Here is a 20972-nt window from a genome sequence, read left to right on the forward strand (position 1 = left end):
AGTGGATCGGCAATGGCTAGAAGACCGGTGACGTCGACCGCCGAACACCGCCCGAACAAGGAGAGGAACCGACTTCGGTAGAAGTCGTGACAGATAGAGCACTTTGGCCATGCCCACTAGTGGTAGGTTTTGTGTCAAAATAAGGATGCATAAGCAGAAAAGAACCACAGTAAAATATGGTGGCGGACCTTTGACGTTATGAGGCTATTTTGCTTCCGCTGGTCCTGGGGCCCTTGTTAAGGTCAACGGCATCATGAACTTTATCCAGTACCAGGACATTTTTGCAAAAAAACTGGTTGCCTTTGCCAGAAGGCTGAAAGTTGGCCGCAAGTGGATCTTTCAGCAAGATAATAACCCCAAGCACACATCAACATGTTTAATTGACCACAAAATCTACATTTTGTGCTGTTATCTTTGCAAGGTGAGGTATTGAAAGGTATTGAAAACACGGGTGCCAGTGTCTTTTTGAGAAAAACAAATATTACTTGTTCAACAAAATATTTTTTTCCGAGCAGTTATATTAGTATAAAATCCTATACAAAATTTGAAAAATGTAGCATACAAAACAACTCAGTTATTTGTATTATTTTTTTTATACAGTCTTTCTTGCTCATCTTAATCAAGGGTGACAATAATTTTGGACCTGACTGTGTACATACATACATATGAATAGCCTATACATACAGTAGACATAGTACACAGGTCATGGAAAATATGGGAATAAAATGTAATACAGTGTCTTCAGAAAGTATTCAGACCCCTTGACTTTTTCAGAATTTTGGTACGTTACAGCCTTATTCTAAAACACAATATCTACACACAATATCCCATATTGATTTTAACGAAAACAGTTTTTTAGACATATTTGCAAATGTAGAAAAACTCAAAAACAAAAACACCTTATTTACATAAGTATTCAGACCCTTTTGTATTAGACTTGATATTGAGCTCAGGTGCATCCTGTTTCCATTGATCATCCTTGAGATGTTTCTACAACTTGATTGGACTCCACCTGTTTTACTTGATGACTGGCATAGAAGCAGCTACTGCATTTAGTGACCACTCATTTGGAGATGTTATGAATTACAGCTGAAGTGAATGATATTCAAATTTCTCAAAAGTCACAGGGACTGCATCACAATACATATTGACAGATATTGACAAGATAAAAATGTTTTCCATATTTGTATTAATCTAGACTGTTTTGAGGCACAGTGGACAAAACTCACATTTCTCGTTTTACATTCAAAGGGGACTACTATATGATTGCCAATGGCATCAAAGTGGGTGCCACAGGCAACCCCATATTGGTTCCATTTCATTGTAAATATACAATTGAAGTCGTTCAACAAAAGAAAACTCTCCATAGTGTAGCTTAGTTTCCACATCATCCACATCATGTGGAATGTTTGTGGAAACAACTCAACATAAAAAGTGGCTAACATTTACAGGTTACTGTACAGTATATTCTTAGGGATTAAGAGATCCAATGATAGAGATCAAACTGCTTTGATCAAGTGATTAAATAACAGTTAAAACATCAATGTAAGCTATAATTGGGCATCTGACCGCTTATGGTTTATAATGTTTACTCTAAACCTTTGTAATCACAATGGACAAAATATCGATTGGATCTGTATCATTGTTCCAGGGTGAGAAAAGTGGGCGGACCTCATCCTCATAACTTGGTCCGTTGGTAAATGAGTAGATGAGTGAAGCGTCTTCTACATTAAAGAAAGTCACCTTATTTTCATTGTAATCCAGATAGATTCCAACTTTATCTGGAATATTTTTATTAAGAACATGCTCCTTATCATCCATGGCTTTCAGTCTTTCCCCATTGGACAGCCTGATTACCCAGAAGCCATTGGCAGGGCTAAGAACTAACTGTCCCTTCCTGTTAGCCGTTGCCTTGGTAACACCAAGTACCCAGTCATCCTTCTTCTCCACATTTACCTTCCAGTAGGTCCTCCAAGCACGGCCCATAATGCCCAGCACATAAGGATCTTCATCAAACATCTTCTCATTACACAGTCTCTGTGGTTTTTCCTTTATCCAGCATACTGTTTTTCCATCTATCAGTAGGTTAGGGTGAGCTGTGTCCACATCCAGAGTTACATCCACTGAGGAAAGAAAACAGATACACACAGTTGAATAATACGTTTTCCATACCGATTCAGTTTACAGTACAGAAATGACCAGACGTACTTGAAAATACATGTTAAAATGGTCATTACTAAACAACAATTTAATCAATCGTCATTATTTTGAAACTATGACAACATGTTGCTGAAGACGTGGGCATAATACTGTATGTTAAAAGATGATAGCTTAGTACCTTCATGTAAGTGCTTCACATCTATATCTGAAAAGCAGAATGAAATTAGACAGTTACACAACTAGAACTAGTGTCAGAATTATCATCATTTGTGTTAAAGGTATTAAGGTTACCTAATATAATCTACTGTACAATAAAGACAAGACGCTGATTAGATACATTACTACATAACTTTCTGGTGAACATTACAGGATTATATCTGTACAATTATTTTGCAATTAGAACACAATGAAAATAGTTATATAAAGTCCCACATTTACATTGTATTAACATTCTGATTACCAGACTATAAAAATACAGTATAATAATTACCGTTTGGCTGATCAACATTCTGCAATAATTTATCAGCTGCAAAGGTAAATCAGAATACAGTGTTATACCCAAAGCTAATAAGCAGGGCTCAGATATGTCAATCTCAACGTGTCTTCCCTGATTAAATAAAGGATAAATAAACACATAATAACCAGAAAAGATAGTTACTAACAAATGTTTTTGTATTATCACATTAGCCGACTGTATTAGAAATGTAGAATCATTACAGGTTGACTGCTCCAGGAAGAATATGATGATATATATTTTTTTTAATTCGGAGAAGCAAGCACGTAGATATGGTCATTTTCACGTTTTAATACAACTATAGAATGTTTGGGAATGATGTAGAGAAAGGCATTTTTGAAAATTACATAGCAATATAGAGTGGGAAACGGTCATGCGTTTGGACAATTAATGCAGTAAAGGAAACCTAATAAAAACATCAGTCTTGTCCAGGAACGGAGTCTACACAGACCAGTGCGCCATAGCCAATCATAGCTACAGTAGGCCTATATGCAAATATGCCATTTGCCACAGGAGATAATTATGGACTAAAGGAAAAAGAGGACTGAGCACGCCCACATTCTCAATGACGGGCTGTAGTGGAGCAGGTTGAGAGCTTCAAGTTCCATGTTGTCCACATCACCACAAACTATCATGGTCCAAACACACCAAGACAGTCGGGAAGAGTGCACGACAAAGCCTATTCCCCTCAGGAGACTGAAAAGATTTGGCACGGGTCCTCAGATCCTCAAAAAGTTCCACAGCTGTACCATCGAGAGCATCCTGACCGGTCGCATCACTGCCTGGTATGACACTGCTCGGCCTCCGACCGCAAGGCACTACAGAGGGTAGTGAGTACGGCCCAGTACATCACTGGGGCCAAGCTTCCTGCCATCCAGGACCTCTATACCAGGCGGTGTCAGAGAAAGCCCCCACCCCCCGCTGCTGCTACTCTCTGTTTATTATCTATGCATAGTCACTTTAACTCTACCTACATGTACATATTACCGCAATTACCTTAACTAACCTGTACCCCCTGTATATAGCCTTGCTACTGTTATTTTACTGCTGCTCTTTTATTGATCTATTTTTTACTTAAAACATATTTGTCTTAAAACTGCATTGTTGGTTAAGGGCTTGTAAGTAAACATTTCACTGTAAGGTCTATTACACCTGTTGTATTCTGTGCATGTGACAAATACAATTTGATATGATTTGATGATTTACTTTGAACTGGACTGTGTGTTTACAGGCAGTAGCAACAGCGCAACTTTAGATCATAAGAATGCATTCTCCAAAAGCCACAAAATACACCTGAATGGATTTCTGCAAATATGTAAATACCACAGGAGTCCTCTTACATTTAGGAACTTCAAAGTCCTATTGATCAAACAACCATGAAAAGGGAGTCTATGCAGATCAACAACAACAACAATATCAACTGAATGGTCCTAACTACACGTCGATTTGATTGAAGACAAATACATTTGATTGACAACTAAGAGATATGCTAACTGTGGATAACTGTCATTCAAGTTCAGCATAGCTAGCTAGCAAACTAGCAAAGTGATTCACATTTCTTGCTAGGTAACCAAATGACACCTGCATCTCTAGCTGTAGCCACTCAAAAAACGATGAGGGGGAAAAAAATCGGTCACTCAGCCACTCCTCCAATAACATGACATCCTCCCAGCAGCTAGCTAGCTAGCTAGCTAACATTAGGCTCTTTGTTTTTAGCTTGCTAAATAAATAGCTAGCTAGCTCTATGAATAGATATGCTAACCCAGAAACCAAACTCAATCAGCACACTGGCCATATTGAAAAAAATACATTGAATTTGCATGCCAGATATAGCAACTGTGACCCAAACTGGCCATTGTTTTATGTCAACGGGATTATAATGTCCATAGGATGCAGTATATATCATTTTAACATATTAAAACAAAATAAGAAATAAATAATATTTGTCCAGCCTTTGCTGCTATGCTTGCAGATGTGTGTAAATGCTGCAACCCTAATCAAAAAGTATATAATGTCTCCAAATTACAAAAACGTAGCTATAGGTTGTTGTAACATTTAAACTTAAACTATGTTTCTCCTTTCTTTTGCACTGCATGGATCACCGGTGATGTTGTATGGTGCACTCAGAATGTCTCGTAGTTGAGTAGCCAGTCTAGGCAACTGCTCAAATGTTACTATAATAAGCCAAAATGTTTCTGTATTAAGCCTAAATGTTTCTCCTTTGCATTGTGTTTTATTGCAGGTTTTGTATTTTGTTTATTCATTGTTCAGCTTTAAAAACCGAAGCCAGACTGCATCATTTTAGTAGCCTAGCTAGGACTGAGGCATGTGTCTGTACACTTTCCCGCCACTGCGCGCCGTAAACGGAACATAAGAAACAGCGCAATTGAAGTGTGAGCACATCAGGCTGCAATATCATAAAGTAGGTGACTCAACTGTTGACTCATTTATACTCGCTTGTGTGTCCTATTTGGCCAGCGAGTCTTGTGTTTGTCACATGTGCGCTAGCCTATTTTCCAGGTTTTGAATGACTTGTGATCATTGCACTTGCTAGTTTAATTGCATTGACATTTCCAGCCTTAGTTACAGTCATCCATTGTTACATTTACAGAGAATGGAATGTTTGTGAAGTAGTGATGATGTCATAATGGGGCCTTTAGAATGTTAAGGAAATGCCATGAACGTGGATGGAGGACAAAAATAAGGACAAAATGCTTGAAGTGGAACTGACAGAGTTCCAACTACTTTGCAGATATGAAACAAGCAGACAATCATGATATGTGACTTGTTTGAGGAAACAGGCATATGTCGCGGGTCACTACTTCACAGGAGAGCCATTTGAACATAATGTCATCTAGAACATGTGAACTTTCATGTGCCTCAATAACAAACTTGTATGCCATCTGTAAATACAAATAACATTTTAAAACTACGAGCCTAATTGGTTTAATGACAGAAAAAGTCAACAACCTTCCCGCTAGCAATGATTGGCTGACATAAAGATTGGGCTGGACATGCCGAGAGATGAGGTTGGATTGGTCTGCCATATAACACGCTTCTGTCTATTTGAGCTGGTCAGTATGTGTAGGTAATCCTGTCTAACGCTGCTTTTTTTATGTATCGTGTAGTAAAACTGCATAAGTATTGCTCTCCACTTTCTTGAGGACCGAGTTTTGAAATCTGTAGAAATAAAGTATGATAGCTAAGGTGATGAAGAAAACACCAGTCTCCGGATTACATCTTCACACTAAGGGCATTCATGGTATCCGTGAGGGAGACGTGTCCATCCATGATTTATACGGGTAAGATAGTTTAACTAGCTACATTTTCAGATATTACACATTTCAAATTTTGACATAAAGTGGTTTCATTTCAAGTTAAAGTGTACTCTTAGCTTGCTAATGTAAGCTGGCTGGCTCGCTAGCTAACATTACCTGTATGGTCTTATTATTCATATCTCAGAGCCATTTGCTTTGCTAGTTATAGCCTATTGTTACCTAGCTAACATTGAACCTGGTTGGTAAGCTACTTTCAGATTCAAGCTGAGTAGCAATGTCATGAGATGGGATTATGGTTAATTGTTTAGCTAGCTACATGTCTTAACAAAAGACTCTACTATTCAAGTATCCATTTCAGTAGAATGTCACTGCGACAACTGTTGATAGACGTAGCTGGTAAATTTGCTCTGGCTATCTACTCTGATTCAGAGCACCGGTAAGATAGTCTAGCTAGCTATATTTTCAGATATTACACATTTCTAATTTTGACAAAAAGTGGTTTCATTTCAAGTTAGAGTCTAACATTACTGTTAGCTAACTAACGTTTGCTGCCTGGAAAAATACGGACGACAGTAACCACAACTACTGAACCACACAAGTACTTACCAAAACTACTGACCACAATTTCTGTCCAAAACTACTGACTACAACCATACAACTACTGAACTCAACTACTGACCACAAAACTTCTGAAACACACAACTTATGAACACAACAATTCAACTACTGACCACAACTACTGACCACAGCAACTCAACTACTGACCACAACTACTGACCACAACAACTCAACTACTGACCACAACTACTGACCACAGCAACTCAACTACTGACCACAACTACTGACCACAGCAACTCAACTACTGACCACAACTACTGACCACAGCAACTCAACTACTGACCACAACTACTGAGCACAGCAACTCAACTACTGACCACAACTACTGACCACAGCAACTCAACTACTGACCACAACTACTGACCACAGCAACTCAACTACTGACCACAACTACTGACCACAACAACTCAACTACTGACCACAACTACTGACCACCACTATTGACCACAGCTACTGACCACAACAACTCAACTACTGACCACAACTACTGACCACAACTACTGACCACAGCTACTGACCACCACTACTGACCACAACCACACAACTACTGACCACAACAAATGACCACAAAACTTCTGAAACACACAACTTATGACCACAACAACTCAACTACTGACCACATCTACTGACCACAACTACTGACCACAGCTACTGACCACAACTACTGACCACAACCACACAACTACTGACCACAACTACTGACCACAACTACTGACTACAACCATACAACTACTAAACTCAACTACTGACCACAAAACTTATGAAACACACAACTTATGAACACAACAACTCAACTACTGACCACAACTACTGACCACAGCTACTGACCACCACTACTGACCGTATCTACTGACCACAACCACACAACTACTGACCACAACTACTGACCACAGCAACTCAACTACTGACCACAACTACTGACCACAACAATTCAACTACTGACCACAACTACTGACCACAGCTACTGACCACCACTACTGACCACAACCACACAACTACTGACCACAACGAATGACCACAACACTTCTGAAACACACAACTTATGACCACAACAACTCAACTACTGACCACATCTAATTACCACAACTACAGACCACAGCTAATGACCATAACTACTGACCACAACCACATAACTACTGACCACAACTACTGACCACAACCACACAACTACTGACCACAACCACACAACTACTTACCACAACTACTAACCAACACAACTGACCATGTCCATGCTCTAGGGCCCAAAGAACTACTGACCAACACAACTACTGACCAATAAATCAAAGAAATCAATCAATCTTTTTGTCTGATGTATCTGCCCCACAATCCTAAGTATAAGGTTGATGTAGTTGTCTATCAAAAGAAGCAGACAGAAATGTAACTATACGTAACTGCTTTGCTTTAAATAGTAATGTAAAACTTTATAAACTTCTTCCATTACCACAAAAATATTTTTAAAAGAGCTAAAGCAAGCCTCACAAGTTTACTTGTAAAGTTACCATCTAGTTTTAGCATACATATTGTTTTCTTTGACAAGTAGCCGTGGCTTTATAAAATCTATTCTGGCCTGTAAAACATATGCAAATACAGTGGGGGAAAAAAGTATTTGATCCCCTGCTGATTTTGTACGTTTACCCATTTACAAAGAAATTATCAGTCTATAATTTTAATAGTAGGTTTATTTGAACAGTGAGAGACAGAATAACAACAACAAAAATCCAGAAAAAAACAAGTAAAAAATGTTATAAAATGATTTGCATTTTAATGAGGGAAATGAGTATTTGACCCCTCTGCAAAACATGACTTAGTACTTGGTGGCAAAACCCTTGTTGGCAATCACAGAGGTCAGACGATTCTTGTTGTTGGCCACCAGGTTTGCACACATCTCAGGAGGGATTTTGTCCCACTCCTCTTTGCAGATCTTCTCCAAGTCATTAAGGTTTCGAGGCTGACGTTTGGGAACTCGAACCTTCAGCTCCCTCCACAAATTTTCTATGGGATTAAGGTCTAGAGACTGGTTAGGCCACTCCAGGAACTTAATGTGCTTCTTCTTGAGCCACTCCTTTGTTGCCTTGGCCGTGTGTTTTGGGTCATTGTCATGCTGGAATACCCATCCACAACCCATTTTCAATGCCCTGGCTGAGGGAAGGAGGTTCTCACCCAAGATTTGACGGTACATAGCCCCGTCCATTGTCCCTTTGATGTGGTGAAGTTGTCCTGTCCCCTTAGCAGAAAACATAATGTCCCCCAAAGCATAATGTTTCCACCTCCATGTTTGACAGTGGGGATGGTGTTCTTGGGGTCATAGGCAGCATTCCTCCTCCTCCAAACACGGCGAGTTGAGTTGATGTCAAAGAGCTCCATTTTAGTCTCATCTGACCACAACACTTTCACCAGTTGTCCTCTGAGTCATTCAGATGTTCATTGGCAAACTTCAGACGGGCATGTATATGTATTCTTGAGCAGGAGGACCTTGCGGGCACTGCAGGATTTCAGTCCTTCACGGCGTAGTGTGTTACCATTTGTTTTCTTGATGACTATGGTCCCAGCTGCCTTGAGATCATTGACAAGATCCTCCCGTGTCGTTCTGGGCTGATTCCTCACCGTTCTCATGATCATTGGAACTCCACGAGGTGAGATCTTGCATGGAGCCCCAGGCCGAGGGATATTGACAGTTCTTTTGTGTTTCTTCCATTTGCGAATACTCGCACCAACTGTTGTCACCTTCTCACCAAGCTGCTTGGCGATGGTATTGTAGCCCATTCCAGTCTTGTGTAGGTCTACAATCTTGTCCCTGACATCCTTGGAGAGCTCTTTGGTCTTGGCCATGGTGGAGAGTTTGGAATCTGATTGATTGATTGCTTCTGTGGACAGGTGTCTTTTTCACAGGTAACAAGCTGCGGTTAGGAGCACTCGCTTTAAGAGTGTGCTCCTAATCTCAGCTCGTTACCTGTATAAAAGACACCTGGGAGCCAGAAATCTTTCTGATTGAGAGGGGGTCAAATACTTATTTCCCTCATTAAAATGCAAATCAATTTATAACATTTTTGACATGCGTTTTTCGGGATATTTTTGTTGTTATTCTGTCTCTCACTGTTCAAATAAACCTACCATTAAAATTATAGACTGATCCTTTCTTTGTCAGTGGGCAAACGTACAAAATCAGCAGGGGATCAAATACTTTTTCCCCCACTGTACATGTCTCAACACCCTCTGAATTTTGGTGCAATTTCATGGAACATGTACTGCTTGTCATTGATTACCCCTTACTTTGATAGCATAATCAGTGCCTGCTGATATCAGCATGTGTGTAGCCTTCAATTGCCTCACCTTGCTCATCTGGTTGGCTAGGAGTGTCTGGCTGTGGAGGGTTCTGTGTATCTGAAACAGTGGCATATTTACTATTTATAAATATTTTATAAAATGTTGTCATACACATTTATTCACATTTGTACATGCACTAATTATGAACAGTTTATTATTGGCTTAATGAAAGTTATTATTAGTTATTATTCTTTTTTGTTTTTGCATTATTCTAAGAAAAACCTGTATGTGCATATCCTCAGATAGTTGTTTGTAATATGTTTTTGTATTGATAACAGTAAGAGAGCAAGACAAAATGATTTATGGAGGGTTTAAATGGGATTTCCACTACTTCATAACCTCATAGTCTGGAGATGCTGGAGATAATGAATGTTAGGTTCATAGTAAATTAGTGGATTTCCTCAATTTAATTATATTGTTTTAAAAAGTAATAAAGTATAATTAATGACGCTTTACCTCTACAGCACTTATACCATACCAAGAAAACCACTCCCAGGAAAATAATGATCCCAAATGTAACACATCCAGCAAACCACACAGTGCAATTCAAACCATACAGTGTACAGGTTGACACGGAAGTTGATTGCCTCTCAGTCTCTGTTCCATCTGCAACTGCAATGGTTAATCAGAATTAGGTCTTGAACTCAACATTTAAATATGTGTCCTCTTTGTTAGAAAATAAATCATCCCTCGGCTTTGATTAAAATAAGTGGTGATGGACCTGATATGTTGTTTTTTGTTGTAGCTTTATGGTTCAAATGGACATTGACAACCAACATATGGATATGTGGTACCAGGGTAAATGACTTGGTCTGCCCTCATAGCCCTTCCCAAGACGTTACTATTAGCTTATTACCTGGAGCAGATGAACAGGGAAAAAAGATAAGGCATGTTACCAAACAGAATTGCTGGATCAAAGGTCCCATGATGCACCTGCCAGGGAACATAAAACCATGACCTGTAATCTCTGCATGCATCAATATTATTACGATAATGTTTTAAGATAATAAGCATGATTGGCATTCCTTTGTTTTGCAAATACTCTTTCAACAAAATCTTTATCAACAAGTTTACTCAGATATACTGTAACGACCCTGGGTTTATAAGCGCGGATATCGACTCTGCCTTTTGAGCATGGTTTTGCGGCACAGTCGATAGCGCGCCGGACTTCGGGCTTGAACGTCGAGGGTTTGCTCCCTGCTGTTTCATTACAATACTTTGTGCCAGTACTTCAATGCGTAATTTGAGCCGGATCCTGTCGGGAGAGGATCCCGACTGTAGGCTATTCCCGACTCTCTGTTTTGTACTGTTTTGTTCCGCTACCTATCGTGGCATGGAAAAATCATTGTCACTTTTTGCAATGTAAAAATTCAAATAAAAGAGATCAAAGTTCATTCGAGTTGCCTCTTCGTAAATGTTCCTTTACCCTAAAAAAATAAAACGTTGATTTTCAGCCCGGGCCTAATATTCTATGAATTGATTTGGGTTGGGCGGGCCCTTGTTTATGGTTTGCGCAACATTGTAACCATATATGTTTAAGACCAACGCTTGGCCGTAGCTGTGTGAGAAGCGCACCAGTCTCTCACTTAACTACAATGAAATTCACGTTCTATGATCTCTCTCAGTCTCTGCTCTGATAGACATGAGCCTGCAACTCTCATCTCTCCAGCATTGCACTTCATCATTTATTTCCGTATAGAATCAAAGCTGCGCGAAGGGTTCTGGGGGACCTGCAGCACCCCTGATGAATTCAAATACATTTGCCAAAGTTATATAATTACTGCTGGTTGTTCAGAAATACATTAAATCATTCAGCATAGCCTACTACACCACGAGAAGGCCTATAATTTAGCCACAGATGATCAATAGCTGCTTTTAAAAATAGCCTAATGGTGGACTGTAGCCCAATAATAAGGAATAGCCAACAGTCGGGAACGCGCCAAATCTGTCACTGAAAACATTTCAAATACAATTGAGCGAAAACACAGCTTGAAAAGCAACGACTCCTGCTGAAAAGATAAGAGTCTGTGCTGTAGGCCACCAAAATATTGAATCAACTTCCAAATATGTTTTACAAGAGAGAGAGAGGGAGAAGGGAGATATGCTTTTGTTTCGAACGCATCGGACAATCACCAGCGAGTGAGCTGCGCATCATTGGGTGAGTCAGTGAAACTGGAAAGCATATTTTGGACTATAATTTCCTCATATTGTAGCCTACAATATGTCTCCACACAACTATTTGTATTTGTTTATTTAAACTTTACTTAACCTAGGCCTAGGCTATTGATGGATTCAAGACAATGTCGTGTTTTATGATCTCAGATTCTCAGTTTGTCAGTGTCAAAGTAGCCTGCCATTTTGATCATTTGTGCGGTATTAAAAATGATTCTGCCAAAGTCTCTAGTCATGTAAAATTACATAGAATTGCATGAAATGTGTTTTTAAAATACCAACATTTTCCCGGACCTTAAAGGTGCAAAAAAAAAATTCCCCATGGGTGCAACTTCTTCCTCTACTCTACTGCTCTATGCCACTACGCAAATGCGATGATATACATGCAATGCTTTAATATATAGGTGATATTTTTTCTCATGCATTCCGGTACCTCAGAACTCTCCAGGTCACCCCCTTCTAGCGCTCACGTTTTTGTCGCAGCACCTCCCGATTTACAAATTAAGCACTGCAGTACTTCTATGTGGATATGTATGTATTTGTTCATACGTAGCTATGTTTTGTAGTTCATTATGAACCAGAGTAATACACAATTAAACCATCAAGACATTTGAAAACATTATTACATGTACGTTACATATCCAATTATTTCGCAATAGATAAAGATACACTTTTAGAAATTAATTAATTCACTAGAACCTCTTACCTGAATACAGATAACAGAGTACGGAGCTATAACGGAGTGTACGTTTCAGATATTAAATAAACGTTATTTTCTCCCCAGAGCTTCCTATAACAATGAGTAGTGTTTATCCACACCTACTGTTGACTTTGAGGTTCAAGGGTTCAGAGGCTCCCTCTAGAGGTTTCTCCAGCAGTAAAAGTTGAAACAGGTCAGGCCATACAAATGTAATTAAATGTTTAACGAATGGCCCTCTTCACATTTAACAAATCATTTAATTAAATAAAAATCAGAGATATTGAAAAGTTATACTGAAAAAGTGCATTATTATAGCAAAAAATATGCCTTCAAGCTTCCGTTAAAGAGATACAACTTCCACTTGGATTATGGCTGAACTATGCCTCTTTTAACCTCCCCAAGAGCATAAAATCACTAGGTGTCGTTGTGTTGAACTAAGGTTGCTATAGCAACAAGAGGATCTACTTTGTTATTTATTTATGTATCCCTTGTTTGCCTCACACTAGCATAATTTAGAATGTACATGTTCATCTATAGATAAGATACTACTCCAACACATTTGCTATTCCTTTATAAAGTATTTTGGTTTAGTGTTTTCTTGCATCTCACCTGTCAACAGTTGTCAGAGCTTGAGGGGTTTACTAGATATTAGATACAGGTGACAGAATATTACAGAACTACATTACAACACTACAAACAATACAGTCACACTCAATACTTATATTTTGTAACATTGTTAAATTAAAGCAAATCTGAGTGGTGGACCAGTCTTTTATTTTATTTATTTTTACAAATGAAAGATGTGTAGCTTTTATGGATGAGCATAAATTATCATTTACATTTTCATCTTTGGATGAGGTTTCCCAAAATACATTTATGCATTTATGCGAAGATTTTGAGTTACTCTTTACACATTTCATTAGGGCCAAAGAAGGGATATACTATCTTAGTTCATGTTCCAGAGAAGGAGTGGATGTGGCACCTCTTCTCCGCGTTGAAAAAATGTATTTGTCCTCCCTACTAGTCCACTAACACTCTCAGCTTCTCAGGGTTCAGTTCTATGGGAAGCTCATCAACAGTTTTCTGTTCTCCATGATGATAACATGCCGTTCTCTGGATACTTTAGTAGATGACCCTCTGTTCTCTGGGTCCTGTGAGACTCCAACACTCCACTGGCTCTTCTTCCCCAAGTCAACCTCCCAGTAATGTTTACCTGTATCATATCCCTCCATTCCCAAGACAAACTTCCTTCCCAGAAACCTCTTCCTAGGACCTTTTTCTTAGTTGTTCTTCCCAGGTGTCCCAGTACTCTCTTCTTTGTGTTTTTCTTTAAACTTCACATATTTGTCTTGTCCTGATATGCTGTGAGACTGTGTTGCGCAGTTTCAGGGTTGAAAGTCCATCCACTGAAATAAAGTAGTTTCAGATACTTTGAAATTCAACACACCCCATCATAAACTGGTTATCCAGATGCTTAAAAACATATTTAGTAGTCTTTAGTACTATTATATATTTAAACATTCTAAGTAATATTTTGAAAAATAAACAATATTTATAAAACACTGTGGTGTGTGTGTGTGTGTGTGTGTGTGTGGTGTGTGTGTGTGTGTGTGTGTGTGTGTGTGTGTGTGAAAAGAAAGTGGTTGGTTTGAAATCAAAAATTAGGCTCCAAACTATGACAGAAAAAGACAATTGCTCAACTAAACAGTATGGTAAACAAAATGATAAATAACATTTATTTTGCCAAATAACATAAAAGCCAGAAATGTTTCCAGTAAGTCCTGTTGTCACGGATGTCATAGGGATTGGACCAAAACGCAGCGGGAACGTGTAAACTCATCTTCTTATTTTATTAAAGAAGGAAAACAAAAGAAACACGTATACAAAAACAACAAACGACACTAAACAGTCCTGTCAGGTGCACGAACTCAAAACAGGAAATAACTACCCACAAATCCCATAGAAAAAACACCCCTCTTAAATAGGACCTTCAATTAGAAGCAACGAGGAGCAGCTGCTTCCAATTGAAGGTCAACCCAATAAACACCACATAGAAATAGACATACTAGAACTAACATAGAAATATACTAACATAGAACATAGCCCAACAAACCCCGAAACACTCTAAACAAACACCCCCTGCCACGCCCTGACCAAACTACAATAACAAACAACCTCTTTTACTGGTCAGGACGTGACACCTGTATACATAACCATATTTAAAAATAAGTTGCTATATCAATACGTATTGGGGATTGATGTAAGAAATGATGGTAACTCCATGGTTAATAATACTGTGTATACTCATAGTATTGTTTTTGACAAGGGCTGTATCCTTTTTGGTGAGTTCTGCAAGAACTTGCCTTCCCTTCACATTTGATGATGCCTAATCAGAAAATACAATTGGTGAAAACTCATGGAATTTAAAAGAGTGAAATGAATATAATTAAAAACACAAATGAAGCCTCAAATGATAAAAAAAATCATGTTAATTCACTTAATGAACTATGAATGTACTGTAACACATTTAGAAAAGGGAGTTTTGTCCCCAAAATTCATCACAAATGAGTTGCATCATGTACAGTATCTGCCAGATCTTACTGAATTACTTTTTTTTCTCCTGACAAACTGGAAGTAAAGAAATATATAAAATATGGCACACAACAATAACATAATGTAATAATAGTAATAATATCGACATTTGTGAAATACCAAACTGTACACATTGAATAAAATACAGAAAAACATCACTGCAGAATCTGTGTGGTTTTCATGTCACTATCCAAATACAATGTCTGCGAGGTGTGGTTTGTGTGTGTCAGATTAGATTCTAAGTGAACCTACGGTATGTTCTAGGCCTTTATCTGTAACTGAATGTACTGGGGCCTAACATACAGTAAACCCTGCTGAGGTAAAACTCCTCCATAGGAAACAATCAGGGTCAAATGACAACTAAGTGTACCACCACATGTACCACGCTTAAGCATTATAAACTTAAATTAAAAAAAGGACCTAGTTAATTTGTTTAAGGGTATCAGCCAACAATACAATCCAGTGCCTAAACTAACCAGTCATCTGCAGTGCAGACTCCTTCTTGGTTCCCTGGTATTGTGACATCACTACACATGTGACCCCCTCCAGGTGGGCCATCCCTATTCTCATGTGACTGGTGATGGAGTACAGGTCACCCCCCTCCTACTGTTTGGGTCTCTCGGTCTCTGCTGAGGTGATCTCCTTCCCACTGCGGTCCGTCCTCAGCATGTTAGGCTCTGGGTCCCAGTTCTCTGAACTGGATGAACACTCTGTGATGCTTCCTCATAGAGATCCTGGGGACACTGCCCTGCTCTGCTCAAGATGGGAAGCAGAACAGTATTACCATATCATAACGGATAATTTGCGTTGATGATTTGTGTACCAGACACACTGAATTACACTAAGCACCACACTGAATTAAGATGTTTAACTTTGTCTTAACTTACGCGTAACCTGTAGCATAACGGCTGGTTCTTGAATCCAATCCAAGTAGCTGGCTTGGCATTTGTAGTGTCCCCTATCTGACACCTTGACATTCTTCAACAGCAGTGATACAGTATGTTGTCTCTCTCACTCTGTACATTTTACAGTGGCCTTTTATTGTACCCAGAACAAAGTGCACCTGTGTAATGCTGTTTAATCAGCTTCTGGATCTGCCACACCTGTCAGGTGGATGGATTATCTTGGCAAAGGAGAAATGCTCACTAACAGGGATGTAAACAAAATTGTGCACAACATTTTAGAGATATAAGCTTTTTGTGCATATGGAACATTTCTGGGATCTTTTATTTCAGCTCATGAAACATGTGACCAACACTTTACATGTTGTGTTTATGTTTTTGTTCAGTATAAATCACTTCAAGTAACTGTATTCAGATATGGTAGTGTAATGGGTCCCACAAACATTTTGAGTAATGACAGCACATAAATTGGAGTTTTCAGTGTGTGGACATCTTCACCTGAAGGGAATACTTACTGAAAACACTCATGTACCTGGGTGAAGACATGGAACACCTGACAAAATAGTACCTTGTAAGGGTATATATTCAATATTAATTCCCATTCCAAGTCAACTTATGAAATTGTGCATTATCCTTAAATGCGTTCCCTGTTCATTAGTGAGGTGTACACAATATATGATTATTTGTTACTTCTAAGATCAGAGAATGCACTGTCCTTTTTAAAATTATTTTTTTCTTTTTTTCTTTTGCAGGACACTCAGAAAGGTAAGGCCGAGACGGAGCTGAAGCAGACCACCATGGTCTGCTTCCAGAAAGAAGGGGACTCTTTCCATTGAAGGTGTGGAAGTGCTGAATGAGCTGAGTTTGGTCGCATCTGCTTGCGCCATGCTATTTGCTCTCATGTATGCTCTTAACTTGAGCTATCCAAAGGTACTCTGATTCACCTTTGAGGTCTTTCAAAAAAATCATTATGCAGCTTGATGGACAGAATATCTCTCAAAGTGCAGACCATAAGTACAAGCTGCATGAGCCGGAGTAAATGGAATGCTCATGTCCCCCTGCACTGATCTAGTATCTATTTTCATGTTTTGGTAATCTGGATTTCAGTTGGAGTAAAGTGATAAAGTTAAGAGTTAAGTGAAGATATTCACAAGTAGAAATACAGCTGGCAAGGGACATATCAAGCTTGTGTCATGTGTGTGTGTGCGTGTGTACTTACAGTACCTCACTAGAGGACTTCATTCAAACTCAGTGAGATCTTGGAAGAATGGGGCAATGGAAGGGTTGGGAACAGCTGGCTTTCTCTTGGCCATCTTGTCAAACACTTTGTTCCATTTTCAGGATTCAAATCAAATCAATATCAAATAAAATGTTATTAGTCACATGCGCCGAATACAACAGGTGTAGACCTTACAGTGAAATGCTTACTTATGAGCCGTAACCAACAATGCAGTTTAGAGCAGCAGTAAAATAGTCCGGGTAGCCATTTGACTAGATGTTCAGGAGTCTTATGGCTTGGGGCCTAGATGTGGCGCTCCGGTACCACTTGCCGTGCGGTAGCAGAGAGAACAGTCTATGACTAGGGTGGCTGGAGTCCTTGACAATTTTTAGGGCCTTCCTCTGGCACCGCCTGGTATAGAGGTCCTGGATGGCAGGAAGCTTGGCCCCAGTGATGTACTAGGCCGTTCGTACTACCCTCTGTAGTGCCTTGCGGTCGTAGACCGAGCAGTTGCCATACCAGGCAGTGATGCAACCGGTCAGGATGCTCTCGATGGTGCAGCTGTAGACCCTTTTGAGGATCTGAGGGCCCATGCCAAATCTTTTCAGTCTCTTGAGGGGTAATAGGTTTTGTCGTGCCCGCTTCACAACTGTCTTGGTGTGCTTGGACCATGTTAGTTTGTTGGTGATGTGAACACCAAGGAACTTGAAGCTCTCAACCTGCTCTACTGCAGCCCCGTCGATGAGAATGGGGGCGTGCTCAGTCATCTTTTTCCTGTAGTCCACAATCATCTCCTTTGTCTTGATCACGTTGAGGGTGAGGTTGTTGTCCTGGCACCACACGGCCAGGTCTCTGATCTCCTCCCTATAGGCTGTCTCATCGTTGTCGGTGACTGTTGTGTCATCGGCAAATTGAATGATGGTGTTGGAGTCGTGCAGTCATGAGTGAACAGGGAGTACAGGAGGGGGCTGAGCACGCACCCCTGAGGGGCCCCTGTGTTGAGGATCAGCAGGCGGATGTGTTGTTACCTACCCTTACCACCTGGGGGCAGCCTCTCAGGAAGTCTAGGATCCAGTTGTAGAGGGAGTTGTTTAGTCCCAGGGTCCTTTGCTTATTCTTATTGATGAGCTTTGAGGGCACTATGGTATTGAACGCTGAGCTGTAGTCGATGAATAGAATTCTCACATAGGTGTTCCTTTTTTCCAGGTGGGAAAGGGCAGTGTGGAGTGCAATAGAGACTCCATCATCTGTGGATCTTTTGGGGTGGTATGCAAATTGGAGAGTGGGTCTAGGGTTTCTGGGATGATGGTGTTGATGTGAGCCATGACCAGCCTTTCAAAGCACTTCATGGCTACAGACCAAATCACACAGGGTTGTGACAGCTAAGGAGGATTCTTTCTTGGGTTGATGTGGACCAGGGATCTGTACAGCCATATATCCAATAAGGTTTATGAAATCAATTGAGTCGTTGATAAAATACATATAAGACAGCTAACTAATAAAACATTGTTATAGCCTACACAATACCACAGATTATTTTACCAGACTCATAATATTTTCCTTTCTTTCTGTGCCACCAAACGTTTGCATACTACTAATAAAGTGAACAGTCACAGTTAATACTGTAACATCATGGGAAAATGTGGTTTAAATGAAACAAATGGTTAGTGGGATGAGGCTATACGGCTTGCAAAACGATGGTGTACGTAGCGCAGCTGAGAGCAGAGTGAACCGAATCACACAGGGTTGTGACAGCTAAGGAGGACACTGTGTCATGGTGTTGTTGCCATTCATGCCTCCCCATTGAGAAGACTGTATCACGGTGACATCTAGATGTCTGCTAATATTATTTATTTATTTTGTAAACTGAAATATAATCCTGGGAGGGAAAAATATTGTCCACGTTACTAGCTACTGCCAGCGACACTGTTACAGCTGCCCAGTGCCAAGCAGCCGATAGACGGCAGGAACACCGGTGCACTGGTCATTCACATTGAATTTAGTGGCTCGCGAGTAGTTTATCAGCCCACGACAAGGTTTACATGTAAAATTAGGCCCGTCAATCCGAAGAAAAAAAACACTTTGTGATAGTAATACAGTAATACAGTAAAACAAGCCATTTTCTCAGTAGTGAAAACATAACAGTCACATATATGCGCTCAGTTTATTCTCTAAATGGCACTCTGTCAGATTTTACTTTAGGTTGCACAGCAAGATATTTACAATCAATTTAGATTAGACCGAAATGGCTGTGTGTAACGGCTGTTGCAAGGAGTAGACCAAGGCGCAGCGTGGTGAGTGCTCATCATTAACTTTTAATAGAACACTTTCAACAAAACAAGAAAACGAACGACAGCTAAACAGTTCTGTCAGGAACATGAACTAAACAGAAAGTAACCACCCACAAAACCCAAAGGAAAACAGGCTGCCTAAGTATGGCTCCCAATCAGAGACAACGATATACAGCTGTCCCTGATTGAGAACCATACCCGGCCAAAACAAAGAAATACAAAACATAGAAAAAATGACATAGAATGCCCACCCTAGTCACACCCTGGCCTAACCAAAATAGAGAACAAAAACCTCTCTATGATCAGGGCGTGACACTGTGTCAACATGAGTTAGCTAACTAGCTAGCATGCAAACATTAGCCAACCAGATAGCTTGTTTAGCTAAGAAAACATGTAGTAACTCAACGTTGGCTAGCAATAAAGATTCTTATAAACAAGTCAAGGTACCTAGCCAGCAGCTGCTGAAAATATGACTCCACTTCAAAGCCGCTAAAGAAGATATTTCTAAAATAGTCTGAGCTTCATGAGTCTCACCCGACAGAATGAAGTTGGTGCATGAAACTGATCATCTGAATCTACAGTAGGCATAAGCTTTTACTGTAAAGTAATACAGTATGTTAGAGTAATCTTTACAGGAGGCTTCCAATTACAGTTAATAACAGTTTCATTCAGCATTTTACCTACAATACAATGCTATCTACAGCATTAATGGTGTAAAACACATTGGTTTAAATACCAGTTTTGGAGACAAATTGTGATTGTATTTATGTACATTTAATTTAGCTAGTTTAATTTTTAGCACTTGTAAGAGGCACGAATTGTTGATTATCATGGCCAATATTTGTGTGTTTGGAGTCAATATTTCATGTTTTCAACCAACACATTGTTTTTAGCTTGAATTGTATTTATTTATAATTTATTTAACCTTTATTTAACTAGGCAAGTCAGTTAAGAACAAATTCTTATTTACAATGACGGCCTACCAAAAGGCAAAAGGCCTCCTGCGGGGAAGGGGGCCTGGGATTAAAAATAAAAAATGAATACAATATAAATATAGGACAAAACATACATCACAACAAGAGAGACACAACACTAAATAAAGAGCGACCTAAGACAACAACATAGCAAGGCAGCAACACATGACAACACAGCATGGTAGCAACACAACATGGTAGCAGCACAAAACATGGTACAAACATTAT

At 39.5% G+C, this 20972-nt stretch overlaps 1 protein-coding gene and 1 long non-coding RNA gene across 5 annotated transcripts in view; both read right to left on the reverse strand.

Annotated features, from left to right (window-relative positions):
• LOC106577961 (ret finger protein-like 4A) overlaps positions 1-13154 on the reverse strand; it is a 65522-nt gene extending 52368 nt beyond the window's left edge. Inside the window, exons 1-3 of one of the 4 annotated variants that reach the window (XM_045701467.2) lie at positions 12890-13154; positions 10751-10827; positions 10351-10506 (exon numbers count right to left, since the gene is read on the reverse strand). In XM_045701467.2, coding sequence (XP_045557423.1) covers positions 10351-10506; positions 10751-10820 — 226 coding nt within the window. In that variant the 5' untranslated portion in view covers positions 10821-10827; positions 12890-13154. Of the gene's footprint in view, positions 1-10350; positions 10507-10615; positions 10828-12772 lie in introns of all 4 variants that reach the window. The other 3 variants (XM_045701466.2, XM_045701465.2, XM_045701469.2) reach the window with 3 other exon arrangements.
• Positions 13155-13523: 369 nt separating this feature from the next.
• Positions 13524-16385, reverse strand: LOC145861783 (uncharacterized). The gene is made up of 2 exons (XR_014381437.1): positions 16246-16385; positions 13524-16111 (listed from the first exon to the last, which is right to left on the reverse strand). It is a non-coding gene; the product is annotated as an uncharacterized LOC145861783 (long non-coding RNA).
• Positions 16386-20972: the final 4587 nt, after the last annotated feature.

The sequence above is a fragment of the Salmo salar genome, chromosome 18 (genome assembly GCF_965601325.2).
Source record: "Salmo salar chromosome 18, fSalSal1, whole genome shotgun sequence".
Lineage (NCBI taxonomy): Eukaryota > Metazoa > Chordata > Actinopteri > Salmoniformes > Salmonidae > Salmo > Salmo salar.